Raw genomic sequence first — 27,242 nt, 5'->3', positions numbered from 1 at the left:
CTCTTTCACAGACGTAAACATTTATTGTAAACGTTCTGCTTTTATTTGAAAGGCAAAACACATTTTTTTTCCAGGGCATAAAATTAAATATGGATTACATTCCTCTGGCTGCTGTTATATGGCAAAAATCTAATTTCCAAAGCAGAACAAAATGTGTTTCTAGGTGCTACCTGTGGTGCTGGTACAACGCCTCCGTATTTGGACAGCAAGAGTGACGACTCCTTCCTCCGCCCCGTTAGAAATAAGCCGAGTTCCAATTTCAGAGCCAAACAGCTCCGCAAGAATTGTGGGTATTGTAGTTCACTATACAAGCGTACTAAAGGTAGGTTAGGGTGACTTACGGAGGCTGCAAAAGAATCCATTGCTTACTACACGGAAGGTCAATGCCTCTTAACCCACTAATCAAGGAAATAAAACAAAGCTGACTGAAACCCAGCCGGAAAACCTTTCTGGATTTAAACTCCCAGTGCGCTTTGCGCCAACAGTGGCCATCGCGCCTGCGCCCCGCGCAGCCGGTTACTCGTGTACCGGAGGCTACAGTCCCCCGCGGCGCGGCGGCAACTAGGGTTCACGGCCGCCGTAGCAGAGCCGCCGCGGAAAGATGTGGGTTTTTGGTTACGGGTCCCTGATCTGGAAGGTGGATTTTCCCTATCAGGACAAGCTGGTCGGATACATCACAAACTACAGCAGGCGTTTCTGGCAGGGCAGCACGGACCACCGCGGGGTCCCCGGCAAGGTGAGGCGCCGGCCAGCTCCCCACACTTACTGCCCCCGGACCCCCGCTCGCCAACTCCACACCCACCACCCAGCTGCGCGGGAGCCACACCCTAGCGTTTATTGGGGGCCAAGTACATGGCTTGGGGTAACACTTATTTCTGTACATTTTCCCTGCCACCTGCCCGCCATCTCTATTCAGCCCGGGCACTCCTTCCGAAGCTACTTAAAATGCCGGTGGTTCTTGATGCCGCGACAAGCGCGGGCACAGGCACTCGAGCTGGCACCAGGCTGAGTGCGGAGAGGGGGCTCCATCTCTCCACAACCTCTGCCAAAAGAAAAAAAAATCCCACTTGCAGGAAGATGAATTTTTTCGTGTCACCAGAGTTGAAATACTAAAATCAAGTTGCAAATTCAGCTTTTTAGCAATTAAATTTGTTGACATTTCTGCATTCTAGCAGACTTTCATAGGTTTGCGATTAAACGTGCATGTTACTTCTAGGATTTCTTTACATCTCTCAAAAGTTTTATTTTTCTGACACCTAGGATCGCAGAAGAACGAGTTTCAAATTTTTCACTGGTGATTAAGGAACTCATTTTGGTTTTCAGGTACTAGCGAAGTTAAATGAAGTTCTGGTTACATGAGTAACACAGTACCAAATTCATTACTATATCTAACATTTTAATGTTAGTTTCTTGATGTTTCTTATAATATGAAATGTAAGCTATTTGATCCACTTTTCAGTCGGTCATACAAAGACATAAATCTCAATGTATGTATAGAGAATTAGCAGCAGCTCACTGCTTATGCAAATCAGCTTTGTACCGACTGCAAAACAACTAATTCATAAAGAAAACTAAGATTGAGGTAACTCATAATTTGGAAATTTGTCAATGGAAAGGGGAAAACATCAAGGCTCTAAAATAGTTTGCACATGCTCATAAAAGAGACACAGGATTAAAATCATGAAAAGAACCTGAGTTAGAAGCCATTCCATTTTAACTAGAGTTGGTCAATTAAGAACTTGGCTTTTAGGTAGACTGTACTGACCTATTAGCATGTTGGACAGAATGACTCGAAAAGGGGGAAATGGCTTAGGGTAAATGCACATTTATAGATCAACAGAAATGTCATAGCCAAAGTATCTCCAAGAATCTTCTAAACAATATTCAAGACATTAACGAACTAAAGTAAATAAAATGCCTTTTCAGTTGTCAGTTTTGGCTAGGCCTGGTGCCTCATGCCTGTGATCTCAACACTTTGGAAGTTTGAGCCAGGAGGACTGCTTAAGGCCAGGAGTTTGAGAATTGTCATTTTTAAATATGCATATTTAAAATGGCCATTCTGAAGAGAAAACCTTTAGCCCAGGCTCCAATTATAATGACCAAGTACTAAATATTTATGTATGTGGTTATAAAAACATATTTTACTACTATAGTCTTTTGACCAAAATGTGCTGTGTGTTACATAGCACACTGAAATATGTATGCTGTCAGAACAGACTGATGATTAGAAATTGCCTAGTCAATACAACAGTCCATGATTCTTTAAAAGGAGAAAGGAGCTGAGCCAGGCACAGTGGCTCACGCCTGTAACCCTAGCACTTTGGGAGGCCAAGGCAGGCAGATCACCTGAGGTTGGGAGTTCAAGACCAGCCTGACCAACATGGAGAAACCCCATTTCTACTAAAAATGCAAAATTAGCTGGGTGTAGTGGCACATGCCTGTAATCCCAGCTACTTGGGAGGCTGAGGCAGAAGAATCGCTTGAACCTGGGAGGTGGAGATTGCGGTGAGCCGAGATCGCACCATGAACAACAAGAGCGAAACTCCATCTCAAATAAAAACTTAAAGGAGCTATAAAAGCCAGTAGCTCTTTATAGTAAAATATAGGAAAGGAAAGTAAGGGGGCAAAGCTGCACTGGCTAACATTTTTACACCTACTTTTATTTAAGGAATTTATCCTAGCAAATTAAACTGAAATCTAATTACATTTATTGTTCTGTTAAAAAAAAAAAAATGGAAAGAACATCATAAATTTACCTCACATTTTTAATTAAAATGGATTGCCAGCCTTATATCTCACAAAACTGGCAGTTTCTCATCAAAGTATTTTATTTAAATGTTTTTCACACATCAAATAGAATATATTACAATTTTAAAAATTTTAATGCAAGAGACAATCATAAACATTCACTAGATTTCTAACTTTTCTAGATCAGAAACACTACTCATTACACAATGCAAACATTCATCATGACTCATATTTTACATCCTCTAAACCCATTCAGGTAGATGTTTCTCAGTAACATACTGAGAACAGAGTTTAAGTTTTAGAAAATATTTCCAAGTAATTTTCTTTCTTTCTGTCCTTTTTTTTGGAAATGGAGTCTCCTGTCACTCAGGTTGGAGTGCAGTGACAGGTTCTGCGGACACTGCAACCTCTGCCCTCCAGGTTCAAGTGATACTCCTGCTTTAGCCTCCTGAGTAGCTGGGATTACAGGTATGCACCACCATGCCTGGCTAATTTTTGTATTTTTAGTAGAGATGGGGTTTTGCCATGTTGGTCAGGCTGGTCTTGAACTCCTGGCCTCAAGCAATCCACCCGCTTCAGCCTCCCAATGTGCTGGGATTATAGGCGTGAGCCACCACACCCAGCCTCCAAGTAATTTTATTTATTATAGTGCCAGTAGTTCATGTCTGTATCATCCAAAGCAGTCACAGGATTCCATTTATTTCCCCTTAAAATCACTCCCTGCATACTCCTTTGTGTTTTGTGTTCCACCAGCCACCACTTCAATCTAAAACTTCACTACTCCTTTTCAATAATTACTACTAAGCACTTATATAAGTGGGAGACAGTTATGCAAACAAAAATATTTGATAAGTGCTGTAAGGAAAACAAATGAAGGGGCAGTAAGAGTTTGGGGGAAGGAGCTGCTAAGTCCATCTGGAGAGATAATGCCAGGAAGTGGGCAGATGATACAGGCAAATAAAAGGGAGAAGGGCATTCTGCACTAGGCACCAGTATATTCAAAGATATGAGTGTTTTTAAGAGTTACAAATTAATTCAGTAAAACTTCAGGGTAAAAATGGAAAGAAATTAGGTTTGTAGTTAAGTCATGCTAAAGAATTTTTTTTTTAAGAGACAGGGTCTCACTCTGTCACCCAGACTGGAATACAGTGGCATAATCACGACTCACTACAAACTCAACCTCCCAGGCTAAAGTGATCCTCCCCGCTTCAGCCTCCCTAAGTAGCTGACACCACAGGTGCACGGGCACCATGCGTGGCTAATTTTTTGTATTTTTGGTAGAGACAGGGTTTCACCATGTTGCCCAGGCTGGTCTCAAACTCGTAGGCTCAAGCCATCTGCCTGCCTCAGCCTTCTAAAGAGCTGAGATTACAGGCATGAAACACCCATGCCCGGCCAAGGATTTTTATTTTATGCTGTATAATATCACAGCTATGAAAATTTTGAAGCAAGAGAGTGACTCGCCCAATTTTTGCACCAGAAAGTCATCCTGGGCCCAACTACAGAACAGACTGGAAGGAAGCAAAACTAAAGTTAGGCAGGAAAATCTTTAAGGAAGCTACTGAAAGATAGAACTAGACTCAGATGACACTCTAAAGACAGTTACCAAGAATTGGTTACGGGGCTGGATGCAAGGGGAAACAAGGAGAGATGGAGTGCCAAACTTGTCACCTGTACCACTAACATTTCTTACTGGTGCACTTCCTCCTTCCACTTTAAGTTGAGTACTACATACTTTATCAACCGAATTGTTCCAAAGCATTTCTTTGATCATGCCAGTCACCTACTACCCAAGTTGTGTAGTAGCTCCTTAACTGCCAACTTCTCTCAAATTTCAGTGGCTTATTTCCACTGCCCGCTAATTTCAAATCTGCTCTTTGGCTTTTCTAATCTGACTTTACCCTGTTTCTCCAGTCATCTTTCTGAATCATCTCCTCTATGTGGGGACCCTCTGCTAAAGTCAGACTCTTGGCCTGGTGTAGTCCTGCCTCTAAGGATTCATGAATTGTGAGTCATGTCCTTTCACCAGAATAGGGGTCTTTCTGATCACCTAAGACTCAAAATTCTTACTGCACTTAATAAATACCATACATCTTAGCCCGTAAGCTCAATTTATTTCACATGTTAGTTTGCATTCTAGAATGACAATATAAGCTACTGGAAGCAAGAGCCAAGATTACTTCTCCACAGCACAGAGTAGGTATTCAGTAAATAAATTCTAATTCACTTTGAAATTGAAAGTACTATGACAATATCTACTTGACCCTCACCAATATATGTACCCTCATCATAGCATTATCTTAAAAACAAGTCAGAAATCTAAATGTCCAAGACACACAAATGTTTATAGTACATCAATGACACAATATTATCCCTATTAAAATGTATGAGAAGACTAACAGGAAAATTAAATGAGAAATGATAATCCAAAATCCCATGTGTTCCACGATTATGAATTATCTATATGAACAGATAAAGACTAGAAGGAAATATCAACAAAGATGACACAAATGCCTGAAAGATTCACGGTCACTATGTGCCAGACACTGGGCATACAAGTAGGTAAAATTGTAGCTTACAACTTAGCATTCCCATGATTGATGTTCAGGTATCAGTACATATACAGGCTTCGGTACTATGTGGACGAATTTTATTTTTAAAAAAAAGCTTGTAGGCACCTTTGTGCCTTAAATTATGGAACATTCCAAGTCTGGACTTTCTCTAAGGCTTTCCATTTATAAACAAAGACTGTTTTATCAGTCTTTGAAATGGAAGAACAAACAAAATTTGTTTTGGCTTGATAATATCTCATTTCAACCTCAAGTTGAATAGTAAAGAGTGAAGCTTTCCATATAACTGTTAACTGAGCTGTGTTAAAACCAAAAAAATAAAATTGCCTAGAACACAGATGGTCTGACTGTCCCATATAAGAAATACACAAATAGGCCAGTTCTAATATAAAGTTCATAGAGTATATGAATGTAAAAGGAATGCCTGCCTTGAAGTACCCATTACCATATAAAAAAGGTAAGAACACTTCATAACTCAGAAGTATAAATCATTCATTCTCTCACACTTCAAACCTCTTAATATACTCTGGTAGCAGTGATTCTTAAAAGTATGAGCCCCCAAACAATTTCTGGAATCGGCAGGAAAGTTGTTATAGACACAAATTCGTAAGACAGCTCCAGACCTACAGAATCAGAAGCTCTGGAGGTATGTATGGCCTAACAATGCGTTTGTCAAGCCCTCTGGGTCATTTTGATCTACACTAAAGGTTTGAAAGCCACTTCCCCATAGGAAATGGGGAAGTGATGTCATTTTTTTTCCCTAATAAAACTAAAGGCGTGGTGGCTCACGCCTGTAATCACAACACTTTGGGAGGCCAAGGAAGGTGGATTACCTAAGGTGAGGAGTTCGGTATCAGCCTGGCCAACATGGTGAAACCCCCGTCTCTACTAAAAATATAAAAATTAGCTGGGTGCGATGGCGGGCACCTGTAATCCCAGCTACTCATAAGGCTGAGATAAGATAATCACTTGAACTGGGGAGCTGGAGGTTGCAGTGAGCCGAGATCTCATCATTGCACTCCAGCCTAGGCAACAAGAGTGAAACTACAACTCAAAAAATTAAAAAACAAAAAATAAAATAAAAACATAACATTATGGCTGGGAATGGTGGCTCATACCTGTAATCCCAGCACTTCGGGAGGCCAAGGCAGGCAAATCGCAAGGTCAGGAGTTCGAGACCAACCTGACCAATATGGTGAAACCCCATCTCTACTAAAAATACAAAAAATGAGCTGGGCGTGGTGATGCATACGGGTAATCCCAGCTACTCGGGAGGCTGAGGCAGGAGAATCGCTTGAACCCAGGAGGCAGAGGTATACATATAACATTATTTTTTCCTAAGGGGAAAACCAGAATATTTATCATACTGTTTCCATTTGCCTTTCATTTTAGATGATCCTTAGTCACTGGTATGTTTTCCAATATATTCATGTAAGTGAATTATTACATAATATATGTAATATGTATAAATTGATGGAAATATTTAAAAGGCCAACACAGTCTAGATAAAGTAGATTCTCTTAGCTTTATCATAAAAAATAAGTATGCTTAAGAAATAGTGCTTCTTATGGGCAAATATAGTTCAAATATTCCACGTCAAAAATGTTGCTAATGGCCAGCTACTTAATGAACTTCATTAATTCAGAATTTTTTTTTTTTTTTTACTTTTTTAAAAACAGCCTGGAAGAGTTGTGACTCTTGTTGAAGATCCTGCGGTATGGTATAAATATTCTTTTTTGTATAATTTTAATTTTATAAAATGTTGAGATTTTCCGTTTTAATTTTATTAACAATTGTCACAGACAATTTGAATTACCCTACCCAATTTGAGCTACTATTTGAACTAAGACAATTTAGAATTGTTTTCTGTATTTGTGGGGGTTTTTTGTGTGTGTTTGTGGAAAATGAGGCCAATAAGAAAAGTCAGAATGTAGGATGCAAGGTAGACAACGAAGTACAAACAAATGGCATGTAGTCTTGTTTTTGTGGGGTTTTTTTTTCTTTTTTTCTTTTTTTCTTTTTTTTTGAGACAAGAGTCTTGCTCTGTCTCCAGGTTGAAGCACAGTGGCGCAGTCTCGGCTCACTGCAACCTCCACCTCCTGGGTTCATGCGATTCTTCCGCCTCAGCCTCCCGAGTAGCTGGGACTACAGGCACATGCCAAACGCCCGGCTAATTTTTGTATTTTTAGTGGGGACGGGGTTTCACCATGTTGGCCAGGATGGTGTTGACCTCTTGACCTCGCGATCCACCCGCCTCGGCTTCCCAAAGTGTTGGCGTCAGCCACCGCGCCCGGTCTTGTGGGCTGTTTTAAAAACAAGTTTAAGAATTTTGTGGTCCCCTTTAACATTAATGGAAATACCCACCAGACAGCCAGACTACCACCAAGAATTAAATGGAACCCTTAAAAGCTCTCTTCACTTTTTCTAGGAGTCTCATATTCAGCAGAAATCTAAGTCAGGAATTCCTTTTTTCTTGCTTGCTTAATAGTATCAATAGCACCTGTTTTTTTTGTTGTTTTTTTTTTTTTTTTCAGACGGAGTTTCGCTCTTGTTACCCAGGCTGGAGTGCAATGGCGCGATCTCGGCTCACCGCAACCTCCGCCTCCCGGGTTCAGGCAATTCTCCTGCCCCAGCCTCCTGAGTCGCTGGGATTACAGGCACACGCCACCATGCCCAGCCAATTTTTTTTTGTATTTTTAGTAGAGACGGGGTTTCACCATGTTGACCAGGATGGTCTCAATCTCTTGACCTCGTGATCCACCCACCTCGGCCTCCCACAGTGCTGGGATTACAGGCTTGAGCCACCGCGCCCGGCCTTGTTTTTAACTTTTCAGGAGTACATGTGCAGGATGTGCAGGTTTATTACATAAGTAAACATGTCATGGGGGGTTGTTGTACAGATTATTTCATCACCCAGGTATAAATATTAAGCCTAGTATCCATTAGTTGCTTTTCTAGATCTTCTTCCTCCTCCCACCCTCCACCCTCTAGTAGGCCCCAGTAGCACCTGTGTTTTTAAAACTTGTTTGGAGCACCAAAAAGTTTTATGTAACCAACAATCCTCAGTTTCTTAAATATTTTCAATCATTTTATTGCGGTACAAATTCAGAATTTTATATTGTAAAATGTTAACTTTGGAAAGGACTTTAATAAGCAAAAATCAAGCAGTTAGTAATGGTAGATAATGGTGTAGATTAGGAAATGCTTTCATAATTGATACTATGAAAAGCATCTATAAAAAACAGCTTCGGGCCGGGCGCGGTGGTTCAAGCCTGTAATCCCAGCACTTTGGGAGGCCGAGGCGGGTGGATCACGAGGTCAAGAAATCGAGACCATCGTGGTCAACATGGTGAAACCCCGTCTCTACTAAAAATACAAAAAATTAGCTGGGCATGGTGGTGCGTGCCTGTAATCCCAGCTACTCAGGAGGCTGAGGCAGGAGAATTGCCTGAACCCAGGAGGCGGAGGTTGCGGTGAGCCGAGATCGCGCCATTGCACTCCAGCCTGGGTAACATGAGTGAAACGCCGTCTCAAAAAAAAAAAAAAACAGCTTCAAATTGGTAACTCATAACTCCTAAACAGTTGATAAACAAATGGCACTTTGTTTCTATATGTAATTTTTTAATGATCAAGTGAAAACCTGGTAGTTTTCCTTTCAGTCCCATTATTAAAGAAAAAGACCAAATTTAAAAAAAAAGATAAAATGCTGTGCCTATGATACAAAGAAATTATTCACAATAGAGATTTTAAAATGCTTATTTCTTTTATTTCTTTTTTTTTTTTCTTTTTTGAGACAGAGTCTCATTCTATTGCCAGGCTGGAGTGCAGTGGCACGATCCCAGCTCACTGCAACTTCCGTTTTCCGGTTTCAAGCAATTGTCCTGCCTCAGCCTCCCAAGTAGCTGGGACTACAGACAGGCACCACCACGCCAGGCTAAATAAATTTTTTGTATTTTTAGTAGAGACGGGGTTTCACCATGTTGGCCAGGATGGTCTCGATCTCTTGACCTCGTGATCTGCCCACGTCGGTCTATTTCCTTTATTGTTTAGTATGTTGCTCTGTGCACTTTTAAGTGAAGAAAAACTATATTGACTTTTTTTTGTTGTTGAGATGGAGTCTCACGCTGTCACCCAGGCTGGAGTGTAGTGGCACGATCTCTGTTCAATGCAACCTCTGCCGCCAGGGGTTCAAGCAGTTCTCCTGCCCAAGGCTCCCAAGTAGCTAGAATTACAGGTGCCTGCTGCCACGCCTGGCTAAAATTTGTATTTTTAGTAGAGACAGAGTTTCACCATCTTGGCCAGGCTTGAACTCCTGACCTTGTGATCCACCTGCTTTGGCCTCCCAAACTGCTGGGATTACAGGCGTGAGCCACCATGCCCGGCTGACTTTTAAGAATATACAAGATACATGGCAAGTACTAGAGCCCCCCCCAAAAAAAGAATATACAAGATACAGCCAGGCATGGTGACTCACACCTATAATCCCAGCACACTGGGAGGCCAAGGTGGGTGGATCACTTGAGATCAGGAGTTCGAGACCAGCCTAGCCAACAGGACAAAACCCCTTCTTTACTAAAAATACAAAACTTAGCTGGACATGGTGGTGCGTTCCTGTAATCCCAATCCCAGTTACTCGGAGGCTGAGGTAGGGGAATCACTTGAACCCGGGAGGCTAAGGTTGTGGTGAGCCAAGATCGTGCCACTGCACCATAGCCTGGGCAACACACAAGACTTAGTCTCAAAAACAAACAAACAGAAATGAATATATGAGGTACTCTCGGCCAGGTGTGTTGGCTCATGCCTGTATTTCAGCACTTTGGGAGGCCAAGGTGGGTGGATCACCTGAAGTCAGGAGTTCAAGACCAGCCTGGACAACATGGTGAAACCCCATCTCTACTAAAAATACAAAAATTAGCCAGGCATGGTGGCACATGCCTGTAATCCCAGCTACTCAGGAGGCTGAGGCGGGGGAATCGCTTGAACCCAGGAGGCGGAGATTGCAGTGAGCCAAGATCACACCACTGCACTCCAGCCTGGGCAATAGAGCAAGACTCCATTTCAATAAAAAAAAAAAAAAAAAAAGAATATATGAGATACTCTCTTAGATCACAACCTATCGTCACCTATTTTAATTAGCCTTATAAATACTAGTGTATTCTTTTCATTTTTCAACAGGGATGTGTATGGGGTGTTGCTTACAGATTGCCAGTAGGAAAGGAAGAAGAAGTAAAAGCATACCTTGACTTCAGAGAGAAAGGAGGCTACAGAACCACAACAGTCATTTTTTATCCAAAAGATACCACAACAAAACCATTCAGTGTATTGTTGTATATTGGAACATGTGATAATCCTAACTATCTTGGTCCTGCACCTCTGGAAGACATTGCTGAACAAATTTTTAATGCAGCTGGTCCAAGTGGAAGAAATACAGAATATCTTTTTGAACTTGCAAATTCTATTAGGAACCTTGTGCCAGAAGAAGCAGATGAGCATCTTTTCGCTTTGGAAAAATTAGTAAAGGAACGTATAGAAGGGAAACAGAATCTCAATTGCATATAAAGAACTAATCATTGACTTTTGTAAACAAGCAGAGCTTTTAGTCTTCAGAGAATTAACTTCAGTGCACAATGGCAATATGATTTGGAAATATGTTTGAAGATCCTATTTTTAATCTAGTGAAGATATTATCTAAACTTATAGTTTAATTGGAGATGTCCTGAAACACATATATTCAAAAGATTGGGATACAGTGAAAGAAAAATTCAAATTTTAATAATATAAAGATTTCCTAACTTTATGCTATTGAACACTTACTCATTAGAAGTGAGTTCTTCAGAAAAATACAGTGAAGGACTCAGTTCAGTCTGGTTTTTATCAGAATAACAATAATCCTGTTGTTTCATATCCCAATACTATTTTGAAGTTCTAAAGAATTAAACCAAAAGTTAACTAAATATAAGGTTATGCCTTCAATATATTCCCATACAATTCCGTAACCATGGTTTAAAATATACATGTTTAAAATAACACGATTAGAAATACATAGTAATATGAATAGTATTTCAGCCTTAATTGTGAATTTCCTTGTTATTTAGGTATTAAATGAAACCTTTTCAGTTTTAAGCCAAAAATTGGCATTTTTTTTAATATAAAAATTTCCTTGGAATTATAATGTACCTCTTCTTTTTTAAATAAAGGCATTTTACTGTATGGAAAATAACTCACTAAAGCACAAATTACATTATACAAATCATGATCACTAACGATGTAGTCTGTCATTCACGTTTTATTAATCTTATACCAAAACTGAAAAAAATGGGCTTTCTGATACTACAAACTAATGGCATACATAATGAAAGTTTAGTTTTTAAAACAGCTTTTGGAATTCTTTGTCTGTCTCTCTCTCAAGATATATATATGTATGTATATTTTCCGTGTGTGTGTGTGTGTGTGTGTGTGTGTATTTATTCATTCATTTATTTTACAGCCTGCAGTCTGGCCATCCCACAGGCTGGGAAGTGTAACCTCTGGCAGAAGCCAAGAGCAAGCACCTCCTAGAATCATAATTTTTTATTTGCATAAATTTATAGGATACAAGTGCCATTTTGTTACATGCATAGATTGTATTTTTTGTTTGTTTGTTTTTTAGTAAGAAGTGGCATTACCTGGTATTTGTACATAACTTTCTTTTTCTTTCTTTTATCTTGTCATCCAAAGAAGAGTATCAATTGGGTGTATACTAGTACTCAACTAGGAAACAAGCTATTAACTCACACAGAATTAAACTTTGATTCAAACTATTCAGGTTATTCCTGATTATAGGTTATTTCTTTCTCAATAGGACATATAATCTCTTTAGAATCTTTCACCATAAAAACTTCAGTATAAAACTAAATTTAATATGACACTTACTAAAAGCTCCTTAAACCCAGGCATGATTAATAATTAGTACAGAAGTTTTTTCACATAAAGCTGTCCTACATGTCCTTTTCATGTTTTCTTATTTAATAACATCTAACTTAGTAATTTACTCAGCTACATAACTACTTTAAATATCTTCCACCATTTTAAATATTAGTTTTCGAGAAGGCATTTTACTTGTCCTGTAAAACAGAAAGGGTGCTCAATTTATTAATGAATATCTCATAAGGATGTGCTAGGCACTTTACATATGGAGGCATATGTCCTCATTTTCTGCATAATTCCTCTAGCTTGTTTCCATAGTAACTTGCACTCAGTTATGCATCTAACAAATGGCTGAAATCCACGTTGCTCTGACTTTGGAGCACACGATTCTTCTATAACATGTTTTTAAAAAACCCATCTGAAATTAACTACTGTCACTACCCTGCTGGTTTTTTTCAAAGGTAAACAAGATTAAACAAGATTAATGATTAATTTCACTTGTATAATGAAATAGTATCTAACTGATTACATAAAGATGTTAGAGTTAATTTTCACAGATGTGTATATATTCCCACAAATATAACAAGCCTATCCAAGACTGACATGCTCAGAATCATGTCAGTCAATGCAGAGACCTAGTTTTTCATTTTACAAAGTCCGAAGGAGTGTGTGATTCCCCAAAGTGATTATCATTTAATAACTAGCTTGCAGAATACTAAGAGAGAGGGATTACTTTGGGATCATCATTTATACATCTTTCTAGGCTTACCATTAGAAGTTAAACTAGAAGATTTGTGAATATACACGTGGTATACCATCATCATTTACAGGGAGATTGTGTTCCACACAGCCGAGGGAAGGGATATTCATTTTCATTAGGATGGGGAGAAACTGACTGAAATGGAAAAGTTAAATTCTAGTATCAGAAGCTGGGGTTAGGAGCCTCCAAGCTAGAAACAACTGTGGTGCCAAATTACTTAGAGTATGTTTTCATTGCAAAGCTCAAGTCTCTTTACAGCCCTCAGATATCACTTTCAAAACATTTTCTCTCTTGCTCTAATTACATACAACACAAAACTCAGATTCTCATTCCTCACAGTAGAAATATTAGGTAGGTATTCAGTTTTAGGAATTCAAGAAAAGGTAAGTGTGAACCCTACATTTAGAAAAGAAACTAAAATTTTCTTTTAAATCTCGGATTAAATTTTTAAAAGTTGGTCTTTGTACTCCTAGTCCAGACCACTATTATAATACTTTTCCCCACTCCCAAAGAATACATTCAGTCTTCAATTTACCAAGAACTGTAAGCATCTAGATGCCACTATCTACATACATAAAGTTAATTTAGGGAAACAAAGATTATTATGATGTCAACTCAGAATATTTAAAAGCATGAACATGACTCATTTCACTGTGACTGATTTTAAAAGTTTGACCATTGTCTATTGATATGCATTCATATTAAATGGGAAAATTTTTAATTTTTTAATCAAGTACCTGAAATGTATATTACTGTACATCTTGAAAGTACCTATTTACTTTTAATATAGATAAAACATTACATAATGACTGATAAAGTCAATAAATATTATTTAAAATTACTTTATATCACATATTCAGAGTATCATGGGTTCAGTTTCTCTTCAAGATTCCTAATAATTATAATCATGATGCCAGAACTGTATTTGGTCTATTAGATATTTTTCAAATATTTTCCAGAAATCTAATACATTTCATTATATTAGATTTCTCTGTTCCATAGATACATTTTGTTTTTAAATTACAACTTCGGAGAATACTCTCTCTATGAGTAAGTGCATATCCTTACATCATGGGTCGTTGTAAATATCAATGTAAACATCGTATTTGTCATTTACCATCCCTTGTTCTTTCTTTCCAGACAATCAGATGACAAATGTGCTTTAAAATTCCCTTTAATCACATCACGTTAAAAATTACTATCAAATGTTCCTATAATACCTATCTTCTCAACAAAAATACTGACTACAGTCTGTATTAATTTATTCAGCTTTTAGCAATCTATTTTTTTATTTGTTTTTGTTTTACTCTTAGCAATCTATTTTTATGGATTTCTAAAATTGTGAATTTGGCCAGTGTAGTGGCTCACACCTGTAATCATAGCACTTTGGGGTGCCATAAAGGGACGATCACTTCAGGCTAGGAGCTAGAGACCAGCCAGGGAAATGTAGCAGAACCCCGTCTCTATAAAAAATTTAAAAATTAGCCAGGTGTGGTGGCATGCACCTGTAGGCCCAGCTTCTCAAGAGGCTGAGGCAGAAGTATTGCCTGAATCCAGGAGTTCGAGGCTGCAGTGAGCCACGATGACACCACTGCACTCCAGGCTGGGCAACAGAGCAGGACCCTGTCTCAAAAATAATAATATAAAACCTTGAATTCACTGCTGGCATATATTAGAGACTCAAAGATTTTGTAGTCCTGTAACTACTAAGTCGAAGCATTTTAACTATTCCAAAGACAACTACAGTACTAAAATTCTTCTTCTGTATGTCAAATTTATATGATGAAAATTAGCCTTATTGGATTTCAGGGGCTTTTCATTCTTATGGTTCATTTTACCATTCTAAAATATTATATTTCAGTTTCATTTTCTTGGTTGTTTTACTTAATTGTACTGAGCCTCCTCTTTATAAATGATTCGCCTACACATGTACACACACTATAACTGGAAAACTCACCTCTAATCCTACAATTTCTTGTTTTCTTCCAGCTTTCTTATTCTTCACAGAAATTTTTTAACCACATAGTGCTTCACTTCCTTATCAACTCATCTTAATCCCTTTCCAATTCAACTTTACTCTATCATACCACCCAGTCATTATAGTATCAAGTCTCCAGTGACCACTTCCTGACTGAACCCAAAGATTTCAATTTTCATGCTACTCTGGTGCATCAGACACTAGTGATCAAGCATCCCATGTCACTAAGGTCAAAGAGAAAAACATTTCATTGTGTTTCCAATTATAATTCTTAAACTATTCTTTATCACATACACAGTCATCAATCCTAGGCTTCAATTACCATTTTTACTTGGATAGCTTCCAATCTCTAGCCTATTCTCTCAACCTCTTCATATGTCTGTTACATGAAGGCACCTTCCAGTTGTGCTACACAAGCATGGAAACTTAATGTACTAAAACCAGTACTCATCTCCTTTCCCAACCAGAAAATCTGGTCCCACATTACCTCCCTGCAAATAATATACATTAAATGTTGAACAATAGTTCAGGAAAAAAACCAACAGGTTTATGATACTCATATCAATTTATAAAGTTTTAAAGGAAATAGATGGTATTTTCACAATATGTACAAAATGTGTTTGTGCCTTTTTTAATATTAAATTTTACCCTTTTACTAAAATAAAATACATATATATATAACATTTCTTTAAAAGTGTAAGCAATCTTGGCCAGATGTGGTGGCTCATGCCTGTAATCCCAGAACTTTGGAAGGCCAAGGTGGGTGGATCACCTCAGGTCAGGAGTTCGAGACCAGCCTGACCAATATGGTAAAACCCCACCTCAACTAAAAATATAAAAAAATTAGCCAGGCATGATGGCGGGCACCTATAGTCCCAGCTGCTTAAGAGGCTAAGGCAGGAGAATTGCTTGAACCCAGGAGGCGGAGGTTGCAGTAAGCTGAGATTGTGAGCTCACTGCAGCCCAGTGAGCTGGGCAACAGGGCAAGATTCTTGCCTTAAAAAAAAACAAAAAAAGTGTAAGCAATCTTTCATTAAAAGGCCATTAGGCTGAGATAGTTCCAGCACTCTGGGTTCCTATACAAGCAAACTGAAGTCCAATGTAAACAGTAAAACAAAACTTAATCTTTGTTTTTTATTTTTTAATTATAAATTGACAAATATGTATATATTTATGGGGTACAAAGTGATATTATGATTTATGAATAAGATGTGGAATAATTAAATCAATCTAATTAACATATCCATCACCTCAAATACTTGTTTTTTGTAGTGAAAACTTTTGAAATTTACTCTTAGCAAGTATAAAGTATACATTATCAGTCACTATATTCCCCATGCTGTGCAACATATCTCAAAGAAAAAAATTCCTCCCCTTTAACTATCACCTCCCCATTCGCCCATGGCCTCCCCCTACTCCTGGTAACCACTGTTCTACTCTCTGCTTCTTTTAGTTCAATAGTTTTAGATTAAATATACTGTATAAGTAAGCTCATATGGTGTTTGTCTGTCTGTACCTGGCTTATCTCATTTAGCTTAATGTTCTCCAATCCATCCATGTTGTTGCAAATGACAAAGTTTCTTTCATTTTTAAGGCTGAATGAAATACATCCACTGTGTATGTATACCACATTTTTCTTTATCCATTCATCTGTCGAAGGACACTTATATTGATTAGATATCTTGGCCATCAACATATGGATTTCCAATCTTTTAGGTAAATACTCAGAAGTTGGACTGCTGGATCATATAGTAATTCTATTTTTAGTTTTTAGAGGAACCTCCATTATTTTCCACAATGGCTGTACTAATTTACATTGTCATTAACAGCGTACAAAAGTTCCCCTTTCTCCACATCCTCACCAACACTTATCTTTCATTTGTTTGATAATAGCCATTCCATTCTGACACATATGGGGAAATATCTCATTGTGGTTTTAATTTGCATTTCCTGATGATTAGTAACGTTAAGTATTTTTTCATATATCTGTTGGCCATTTGTATGTCTTCTTTTAGAAATGTCTATAAAGGTTCCTTGCCCATATTTTAACTGGATTATTTGTATTCTTTCTGTAGAGTTATTTGAGTTCTTTTTATATTCTAAATTTTAACCCCTTATCACACATATGGCTTGCAAATATTTCCTCCCAATCCACAGGATGTCAGAACTTAATTTTCATCAATCAGAAACCAACAACTATTCTCTAATGAGCAACTTTCTGCCAGATTATACCCAAATAAGACAAACAAGAAGCTATGCCAATCAAGTAATTTTTTTTTTGAGACAAGGTCTCACTCTGTTGGTTGCCCAGGCTGAAGTGCAGTGGTGCAATCACAGCTCACTGCAGCCTCAACCTCCCAGGCTCAAGCAATCCTCCTACCACGGCCTTCCAAGTAGCTGGAACTACTGGATGTGCCAATATGCCTAGGTAATTTTTGTATTTTTTGTAGAGATGGAGTTTCACCATGTTGCCCAGGCTGGTCTTGAACTCCTAAACGCAAGTGATCTGCCTACCTCAGCCTCCCAAAGTGCTAGGATTACAGGTGTGAGCCACCATGCCCAGCCCAATCAAGTAATTTCTTTACTTTGCTTCCACATTCAGCCTGCAAAGGTCTGCTGCTTACACTGTTAAAACAGAGTTCCCTGAACCTCTTCTGGTTTTGGGTACCACCCGATTCATGAATCTTTTAACACACAAATTCTGACAAGTTCATTTTGTCTAAAGTTTTATTTTAACAAAGTCAAAACAAAGTTAGCAAGGAAGCCCTGAAGCCATTTTGGGATAAGGCTTAAAAGGTTACATGATAGTAAAAGGTTACATGCTGAAAGATTCTCAACTAAAGAGCCTTATAATGCATCAAGAGCCAGTTTCTTACATATTCTTGTTTCCAATCTCTTTTCCTCTTTCTAATGCATGCTCTACTCTGCACTCAGAATTACTTTCCTAAAATATAGAACTAAGGTCAGTAATCAAAGATGCCTTCCCACTGCATATAAAAGAATTCAAATCCTTTAATCTGGCATTCAGCTATTTACAATCTGATCAATCTGGTATCAGTGTTTGTCAAATTTCACTTCCCATTGATGTACTCCCCTGCCCCTTGTGCTCCAACCACACCACCCTCTCATTCTTTAAGACTTAGCTCAAATGATGGAACTAATGATATATGACAAGCAATGACTAATGTACTGAGACAACCAAAATAAGTAAGATAGGTCCCAGCTATCAAGAATCATATTTGGTAGAAAAACACACACACAAACAAAGCTATGTAATCAACAAAAGATGTGATATAAAATACAAGCAGAGGAATGGGTATGGTTCTCATGACTGTAATCTCAGCAATTTGGGGGGCCACAGCAAGAGGATCACTTGAAGTCAGTAGTTTGAGACCAGCCTGGGAAACATAGTGAGATCATATCGCTACAAAAATGTAAAAATTAGTTGGGCATAGTGGCACACGTCTGCAGTCCTAGCTACTCTGGAGGCTGAAGCAGAAGGATCTCTTCAGAAGTTTAAGGCTGCAGTGAGCTATCATCATGCCCCTGCACATCAGCCTGGACAACAGAGCAATATTCTGTCTCTAAAGCTAATAACAAATACATAAAATATAAGCAGAATACAGAAAGGCAAGTTACTAATTTAAACTAGCAGAATCAGAGAAAGCTTCAAAGAAAAAATAAAAAGGTATTCATGGGTCAGAGAATAATAGTTACACTTATGTAGCACTTACTATATGCTAGATATTATCCCAAGTGCTTTACGTATATTAACTCATTTAACCCTCATTTTCTAAGATGATGAAAATGAGAGGCAGAGTTTAAGTAAAACAAATGCAGTACCATTATTGAATATTTTACAACACATTAGGCACTGTGCTAAGCACTGAATAGGAACAAAAAGAAATTAAGGCCTATAACTTAAAAATACACACAAAAAAAACAGCTGGGTACAGTGGCTCACACCTGTAATCCCAGCATTTTGGGAGGCTTGAGGGAACAGATCACTTGAGCCCAGGAGTTCAAGATCAGCCTGGGCAACATGGCAAAACCCAGTCTCTTACAAAAACAAAAACAAAAACAAAAACAAAAAAAGCCGGGTGTGGTGGCACATGCTTATAGTCCCAGCTACTCAGGAGGCTGAGGTGGGAGGGTCACGTTAGCCCAGGAGGTTGAGGCTACAATGAGCCAAGATCATGCCACTGCACTCTAGCCTAGGCAACAAAGTGAGATCCAGTCTCCTTCCTTCTGCAAAAAAAAAAAAAAAAAGTGAGAGATGGTAGTTATCTCATTTTGTACCTCCACGGGTATGGTTTAACCCCACTGAGATTCTTTCCTAAAATAGAAAAAAATAGGACTTTTAAAATTAGGATTTAAAAGATTGACCTAATTACCTATATCCTACAGCCATAATATTCTTTTTAAACAACAGGATGCTTTGACCAATTTTCTCAACAGCATTGATTTATTCAACAAATACTGGCTGGGTGCCATGGCTCACATCTGTAATCCCAACACTCTGTGAAGCCAAGAATTCAAAAAATTAAAAAATTAGTTAGGCATGGTGGTGCACGCCTGTAGTCCCAGCTACTCAGGAAGCTGATGTGATGGGAGGATCACTTTAACCCCAGAGGTTGAGGTCGCAGTGATCAGTGATCATGCAACTGCACTCCCACAGCCTGGGTGACAAAGCGAGACCCTGTCTCAAAAAAAAAAAAAAAAAAAACAAATACCAGTGAATTACTCACTCTGTGTAAGGCAAACTAAGCACATACATTTTCCTTTGCTTTCTGACAAAATCCCACTGCAATGCATTCATTCATTCTGGAAGACAAAGCAGGTGGGATTATATTAAGGATTAGGCCAGTGCAGAGAAAATTGCAGTCCAGAACAAACATATATGCATGCATAAGAAGGCTATAGCAATGTAGAAGACAGTCTTGCCAGCAGAGCCTGGAGAGATACCAATATTAGACAAAGAAGCAGAGGAAGGATATAGGAGTAGAATCAGAATTATTATAATATTTACATGAAACAGCAAGCCAAACTTTTTACCATAGCTCTTTACACATAAAACACCTAGCAGCAACAGTATTTGTTTCTGGCTACAAACACATCTATTTTGCTATTGTTGCTGTTTTTAATTTAACAGTCTACTCTGGAAGCATTTGAACACCTTCATGGTCCATAACAAAACATTTGTTATTTGGGTAAAGGGTGGAAAGAGAGAAGGAAAGAGGTAATTTATTTCTTGCATTTCACTCAAGGACCCTACAGTGAGACCCAACAGCTAATATCCTACTCACTTAGAGCTCAATAATTTTTTTTTAAGGAAAACCACAACAGAAAAGGATGAAAATAAACAACTGGCCTGAAAGAAGTAGAGCTCATTCCAGGAATGGGAGAAAAATATTTAATAATTATAAGTGTTATCCTCAAAGAAATTCATGTCATGAGAACAATGCATTCATCAGAAACCAGTAACCAGAAACTATGGAAAAAAGCGCAACTGGAGGGACTGGATCCAAGATGGCCAAATTAGAACAGCTCTGGAGTGAAGTTCCCAGCAAGAACAATGCAGAGGGTGAGGGAACACTGCATTTCCAAACAAGTTATTACTACTCACAGACCAGGAGATTCCTGGGCTGAAAAGTGCCATGAGTTTCCAGCATGGCTGTTTCAGCCAGTGCAGCGGGTCCCCACACAAAAACTCACACAAATTTGGGCGGCCATTTCAACTGGCACCTGGAACATCTGGGAGACAGAGCCGCCCATTCACCTGAAAAAAAGGGGGCTGAAACAGGGAGCCAGGTGATCTGGCTCGGGGGTCCCACCCCCACAAAGACCACCAATATTAAATGCTCTGGATTGAGAGTTTCGCAGCAATTGCAGCTGGACCCAGGAGGGTCCAGCTCTGTTGGGGGAAAGGTGTCCGCCATTACTGAGGCAGTCCACCATTACCAAGGCAGTCCACCATCACCAAGGCAATCCGCCATTACTGAGGCAGTCCGCCATTACTGAGGCAGACCACCATTACCTAGGCAGTTCTGACTATACCTCTATAAACAAAACCGCAGCCGGGCATGGTGGCTCACGCCTGTAATACAAGCACTTTGGAGGCCAAGGCAGGCGGATCACCTGAGGTCGGGAGTTCAATACCAGCCTAACCAACATGGTGAAACCCTGTCTTAAAGAAAAAAAAAAAAAAAACCACAAGAATGATCACATAGCAGCTGGGCAGAGCCCATGGCAGCTCAGCAATGCCTCTGCTGGCAGACTGAGACTAGGCTCTCTCCTTGCTGGGCAGGGCAGCTCCGAAAAAAGGCAGCAGCATGGCGGGAACTTATAAATAAAGCCCCACCTTCCCAGGACAGAGCACCTGGGAAAAAAAGCAGTTATGGGTTCCGCTGCAACAGACTTAAACATACCTGCCCAGCAGCTCTGAACAAAACGGAGCTCACAGCTCAGCACCTGAGCTCCTATAAGGGACAGACTGTCTCCTCAAGCAGCTCCCTGACCACCATATATCCAGAGTGTCACCTCATAAAGGAGAGCTCAGGCTGACATCTGACAGGTATCCTTCTGGGACAAAGATAACAGAAGAAGAAACTGGCAGCAACCCAGCAGTCCTACAGCAGAGGGGCCTGACTGTTAGAAGGAAAACTAAAAAACAGAAAGAAATAACTTCATCATCAACAAAGAGGATGTCCACTCAGAGAACCCATCCAAAAGTCACCAACCACAAAGACCATGGGTAGATAAAGCCACCTAAGATGGGAAGAAGAAACCAGTGCAAAAAGGATGAAAACACCAAAAACCAGAATGCCTCTCCTCCTCCAAGGGATCAAAACTCATCACCAGCAAAGAAACAAAGCTGGATGGAGAATGAGTCTGATGACAGAAACTGGCTTCAGAAGGTGGGTAATAACAAACTTCTCTGAGCTAAAAGAACATGTTCTAACCCAATGCAAAGAAACTAAGAACCTTGAAAAAAGGTTTGACAAAATGCTAACGAAAATAAACAGCTTAAAGAAGAATATAAATGACTTAATGGAGCTTAAAAACACAACACAAAAACTTCGCAAAGCATACACAAGTTTCAAATAGCCAAATCAACCAAGCAGAAGAAAGGATATCAGAGATTGAAGATCAACTCCATGAAATAAAATGAGAAGGCAAGATTAGAGATAAAGAGTGAAAAGAAATGAACAAAGCCTCCAAGAAATATGGGGCTATGTGAAAAAACCTAATCTACGTTTGATAGGTGTAGCTGAAAGTGACAGAGAGAATGAATCCAAGCTGGAAAACACTCTTAGGATATTATCCAGGAGAACTTCCCTAACCTAGCAAGGCAGGCCAATATTCAAGTCCACGAAATACAGAGAACAACACAGAGATAATCATTAAGAAGAGCAACCCCAAGGCATATAATCATGAGATTCACCAGGGTTGAAATAAAGGAAAAAATGCTAAGGGCAGCCAGAGAGAAAGGTCGGGTTACTCACAAAGGGAAGCCCATCAGACTCACTGAGGATCTCTCAACAGAAACTCTACAAGCCAGAGAGAGTGAGGGCCAATAGTCAACATTCTTTTTTTTTTTTTTTTTTTGGAGACGGAGTTTCGCTCTTGTTACCCAGGCTGGAGTGCAATGGCGCGATCTCGGCTCACCGCAACCTCCGCCTCCTGGGTTCAAGCAATTCTCCTGCCTTAGCCTCCTGAGTAGCTGGGATTACAGGCACACGCCACCATGCCCAGCTAATTTTTTGTAGAGATGGGGTTTCACCATGTTGACCAGGATGGTCTCGATCTCTTGACCTCGTGATCCACCCGCCTCGGCCTCCCAAAGTGCTGGGATTACAAGCGTGAGCCACCGCGCCTGGCAACCAATAGTCAACATTCTTAAGGAAAAGAACTTTAAACCTAGAATTTCATATCCAGCCAAACTAAGCCTCGTAAGCGAAGGAAAAATAAAATCCTTTATCAACAAGCAATTGCTCAGAGATTTCACCACCACCAAGTCTGCCTTACAAGAGCTCCTGAAAGAAGCACTAAACATAGAAAGGAACAACCAGAACCAACCACTCCAAAAACGTACCAAATGGTAAAAAGCATCGACACGAGAAACTGCATCAACTAATGGGCAAAACAACCAGCTAGCATCAAAATGGCAGGATCAAATTCACACATAACAGTATTAACCTTTTTTTTTCTTTTCTAACAATATTAACCTTAAATGTAAATGGGCTAAATGCCCCAATTAAAAGATAACGACTGGCAAATTGGATAAAAAGTCAAAAGCCATTGGTGTGCTGTATCCAGGAAACCAATCTCACCTGCAAGGACACAATAGGCTCAAAATAAAGGGATAGAGGAAGATTTACCAAGCAAATGGGGAGCAAAAAAAAGCAGGAGTTGCAATCCTAGTCTCTGATAAAATAGACTTAAAATCAACAAAGATCAAAAGAGACAAAGAAGGGCATTACATAATGGTAAAAGGATCAATGCAACAAGAGCAGCTAACAATCCTAAATATATATGCACCCAGTACAGGAGCACCCAGGTACATAAAGCAAGTTCTTAACGACCTACAAAGAGACTTAGACTCCCACACAATAATAGTAGGAGACTTTAACACTCCACTGTCCATATAAGACAGATCGATGAGACAGAAAATTAACAAGGATATCCAGGACTTGAATTCAGATCTAAACCAAGCAAACCTAATACAGAACTCTCCACCCCAAATCCACAGAATATACATCTTCTTCTCAGCACCACATCACACCTACTCTAAAATTGACCACATAATTGGAAGTAAATCACTCCTCAGCAAACGCAAAAGAAATGAAATCATAACAAACAGTCTCTCAGACCACAGTGCAATTAAATTAGAACTCAGGATTAAGAAACTAGCTCAGAACTGCACAACTTCATGGAAACTGAACAACTGGCTCTTGAATGTTGACTGGATAAACAATGAAATGAAGGCAGAAATAAAGATGTTCTTTGTAACCAATGAGAACGAAGACACAATGTACCAGAATCTATGGGACACATTTAAAGCAGTGTCTAGAGGAAAATTTATAGCAATAAACGCCCACATGAGAAACAAGGCAAGATCTAAAATTGATATCCTATCAGCAAAATTGAAAGAGCTAGAGAAGCAAGATCAAAAAACCTCAAAAGCTAGCAGAAGACAAGAAATAACTAAGATCAGAGCAGAACTGAAAGATAGACACACAAAAAAACCCTTCAAAAAATCAATAAATCCAGGAGCTGGTTTTTTGAAAAGATCAACAAAATAGACAGATCACTAGCCAGATTAATAAAAAAGAAAAGAGAGAAAAATCAAACAGATACAATAAAAAACGATAAAGGGGATATCACCACTGATTCCACAGAAATATAAACTACCATCAGAGATTACTACAAACAACTCTATGCACACAAACCAGTAAACCTGCAAGAAATGGATAAATTCCTGGACACTTGCACCCTCCCAAGCCTAAACCAGGAAGAAGCTGAAACCCTGGATAGACCAATAACAAGGGCTGAAATTGAGGCAGCAGTTAATAGCCTAACAACCAAAAAAAGCCCAGGTCCAGATGGGCTCACAGCCAAATTCTACCAGACATACAAACAGGAGTTGGTACCACTCCTGAAACTATTCCAAACAATCCAAAAAAGAGAGAATCCTTCCCAAATCATTTTATGAGACCAACATCATCCTGATAACAAAACCCAGCAGAGACTCAACAAAAAAAGAAAACTTCAGGCCAATATCCATGATGAACATAGAAGCAAAAATCTTCAATAAAACACTGGCCAACCGATTGCAACAGCAAATCAAAAAGCTTATCCATCATGATCAAGTAGGCTTCATCTCGGGGATGCAAGGCTGGTTCAACATATAAGTCTATAAACGTAATCCACTACATAAACAGAACCAAAGACAAAAACCACACGATTATCTCAACTGATGCAGAGAAGGCCTTCGACAAAATTCAACAGCCCTTTATGCTAAAAACTCTCAATAAACTAGGTATCGATGGAACGTATCTCAAAATAATAAAAGCTATTTATGACAAACCCACGGCCAATATCATACTGAATGGGCAAAAACTGGAAGCATTCCCTTTGAAATCAGGCACTAGATGAGGATGCCCTCTCTCACCACTCCTATTCAATATAGTACTAGAAGTTCTAGCCAGAGCAATCAGGCAAGAAAAAGAAATAAAGGGTATTCAATTAGGGAAGGCTCAAGTCAAACTACCTTTATTTGCAGACGACATGATTGTATATTTAGAAGACGGCATCGTCTCGGCCCAAAATCTCCTGAAACTGACAAGCAACTTCACCAAAGTCTCAGGATACAAAATCAATGTGCAGAAATCACAAACATTTCTATACACCAATAAGACACTTAAAGAGAGCCAAATCAAGAGCAAACTACCACTCACAATTGCTACAAACAGAATAAAATACCTAAGAATACAACTAACAAAGGATGTAAAGGAACTCTTCAAGGAGAACTACAAACCACTGCTCAACGAAATAAGAGAGGACACAAACAGATGGAAAAACATTCCATGCTCATGGTTAGGAAGAATCAATATTGTGAAAATGGCTATAATGCCCAAAGTAATTAATTGATTAAATGCTATCCCCATGAAGCTACCTATGAACCTCTTCACAGAACTAGAAAAAGCCACCTTAAACTTCACATGGAACCAAAAGAGAGCCTGCATAGCCAAGACAATTCTAAGCAAAAAGAACAAAGTTGAAGGCATCACGCCACCTGACTTCAAACTATACTACAAGACTACAGTAATCAAAATAACATGGTACTGGTACCAAAACAGAGCTAAAGACCAAAGGAACAGAACAGAGGCCTCAGAGGCAACACCACACATCTACAACCATCTGATCTTTGACAAACCTGACAAAAACAAGCAATGAGGAAAGGATTCCCTGTTTAATAAATGGTATTGGGAAAACTGGCTAGCTATGTACAGAAAGCAGAAACTAGACCCCTTCCTCACACCTTACACTAAAATTAACTCCAGATGGATTAAAGACTTAAACATAAGGTCTAACACCATAAAAACCCTAGAAGAAAACCTAGGCAAAACCATTCAGGACATAAGCACAGGCAAGGACTTCATGACTAAAACACTAAAAGCATCGGCAACAAAAGCCAAAATAGACAAATGGGATCTAATTAAACTCCAGAGCTTCTGTACAGCAAAAGAAACAATCATTAGCATGAACTGGGAACCAACAAAATAGGAAAAAATTTTTGCAACCTACCCATCTGACAAAGAGTTAATATCCAGAATTTACAAAGAACTAAAAGAGATTTATAAGAAAAAAAAAAAACAAAGAAACCCACTCAAAAGTTGGCAAAGGATATGAACAGATACTTTTCAAAAGAAGACATTTACGAGGCCAACAAACATATGAAAAAATGCTCATCATCACTAGTCATTAGAGAAATGCAAATCAAAACCACATTGAGATACCATCTCACACCAGTTAGAATGGCAATCATTATGAAATCTGGAGACAACAGATACTGGAGAGGATATGGAGAAATGGAAACACTTTTACACTGCTGGTGGGAGTGTAAATTCGTTCAACCATTGTGGAAGACAGTGTGGTGATTCCTCAAGGACCTAGAAATAGAAATTCCATTTGACCCAGCAATCCCATTACTGATATATAGCCAAAGGATTATAAATCATTCTATTATAAAGACACACGCACATGTATGTTCATTGCGGCACCGTTTACAATAGCAAAGACCTGGAACCAACCCAAACGCCCCTTGATGATAGACTGGACAAGGAAAATGTGGCACACATACACCACAGAATACTATTCAGCCATCAAAAATGATTAGTTCATGTCCTTTGTAGGGACATGGATGAATCTCGAAACCATCATTCTCAGCAAACTGACACAAGAACAGAAAAACAAACACTGCATGTTCTCACTCATAGGCATGTGTTAAACAATGAGAACACATGGACACAGGCAGCGGAGTATCACACACTGGGGTCTGTTGGTGAGGAATAGTGGAGGGACAGCAGCAGGTAGGGAGGTTGGGGAGAGACAGCATGGGGAGAAATGCCAGATATAGGTGATGGGGGATGGAGACAGCAAACCACATTGCCATGTATGTACCTATGCAACAATCCTGCATGTTTTGCACATGTACCCCAGAACTTAAAGTGCAATAAAAATAAAAATTAAATTAAAAAAATTAAAAAAAATATAT

The 27,242-nt window shown here is 39.1% G+C and overlaps 2 protein-coding genes across 8 annotated transcripts in view; one reads left to right on the top strand and one right to left on the bottom strand.

Annotated features, from left to right (window-relative positions):
* Positions 1–27,242, bottom strand: part of LOC116560644 (ankyrin repeat and SOCS box protein 3) — a 177,211-nt gene that overhangs the window by 84,556 nt on the left and 65,413 nt on the right. The window contains exon 1 of one of the 5 annotated variants that reach the window (XM_032292142.1): positions 19,711–20,481. The exons of the other annotated variants lie outside the window; for them this stretch is intronic. Coding sequence (XP_032148033.1) covers positions 19,711–19,781 — 71 coding nt within the window. The 5' untranslated portion in view covers positions 19,782–20,481. Of the gene's footprint in view, positions 1–19,710; positions 20,482–27,242 lie in introns of those variants that run through there. 5 annotated transcript variants of the gene reach the window in all.
* On the top strand, positions 488–11,708 carry CHAC2 (ChaC cation transport regulator homolog 2). 3 transcript variants are annotated; one of them, XM_032292151.1, is made up of 3 exons: positions 490–736; positions 6,998–7,033; positions 10,494–11,708. In XM_032292151.1, the coding sequence occupies exons 1-3, from the start codon at positions 602–604 to the stop codon at positions 10,875–10,877; spliced, it is 555 nt and encodes a 184-aa protein (XP_032148042.1). In that variant the 5' UTR covers positions 490–601; the 3' UTR covers positions 10,878–11,708. The 3 variants fall into 3 exon arrangements, with proteins under 3 accessions (XP_032148043.1, XP_032148042.1, XP_032148044.1); XM_032292153.1 differs by having other exon boundaries at positions 516–736; positions 6,998–7,038; XM_032292152.1 differs by lacking the exon at positions 6,998–7,033 and having other exon boundaries at positions 488–736.

Source organism: Sapajus apella, unplaced genomic scaffold (genome assembly GCF_009761245.1).
Source record: "Sapajus apella isolate SASKATOON/1434 unplaced genomic scaffold, GSC_monkey_1.0 scaffold26, whole genome shotgun sequence".
NCBI classification, from domain to species: domain Eukaryota; kingdom Metazoa; phylum Chordata; class Mammalia; order Primates; family Cebidae; genus Sapajus; species Sapajus apella.
The sequence above is the reverse complement of the archived record's forward strand: the minus strand, read 5'-3'. Positions and strand labels throughout refer to the sequence as shown.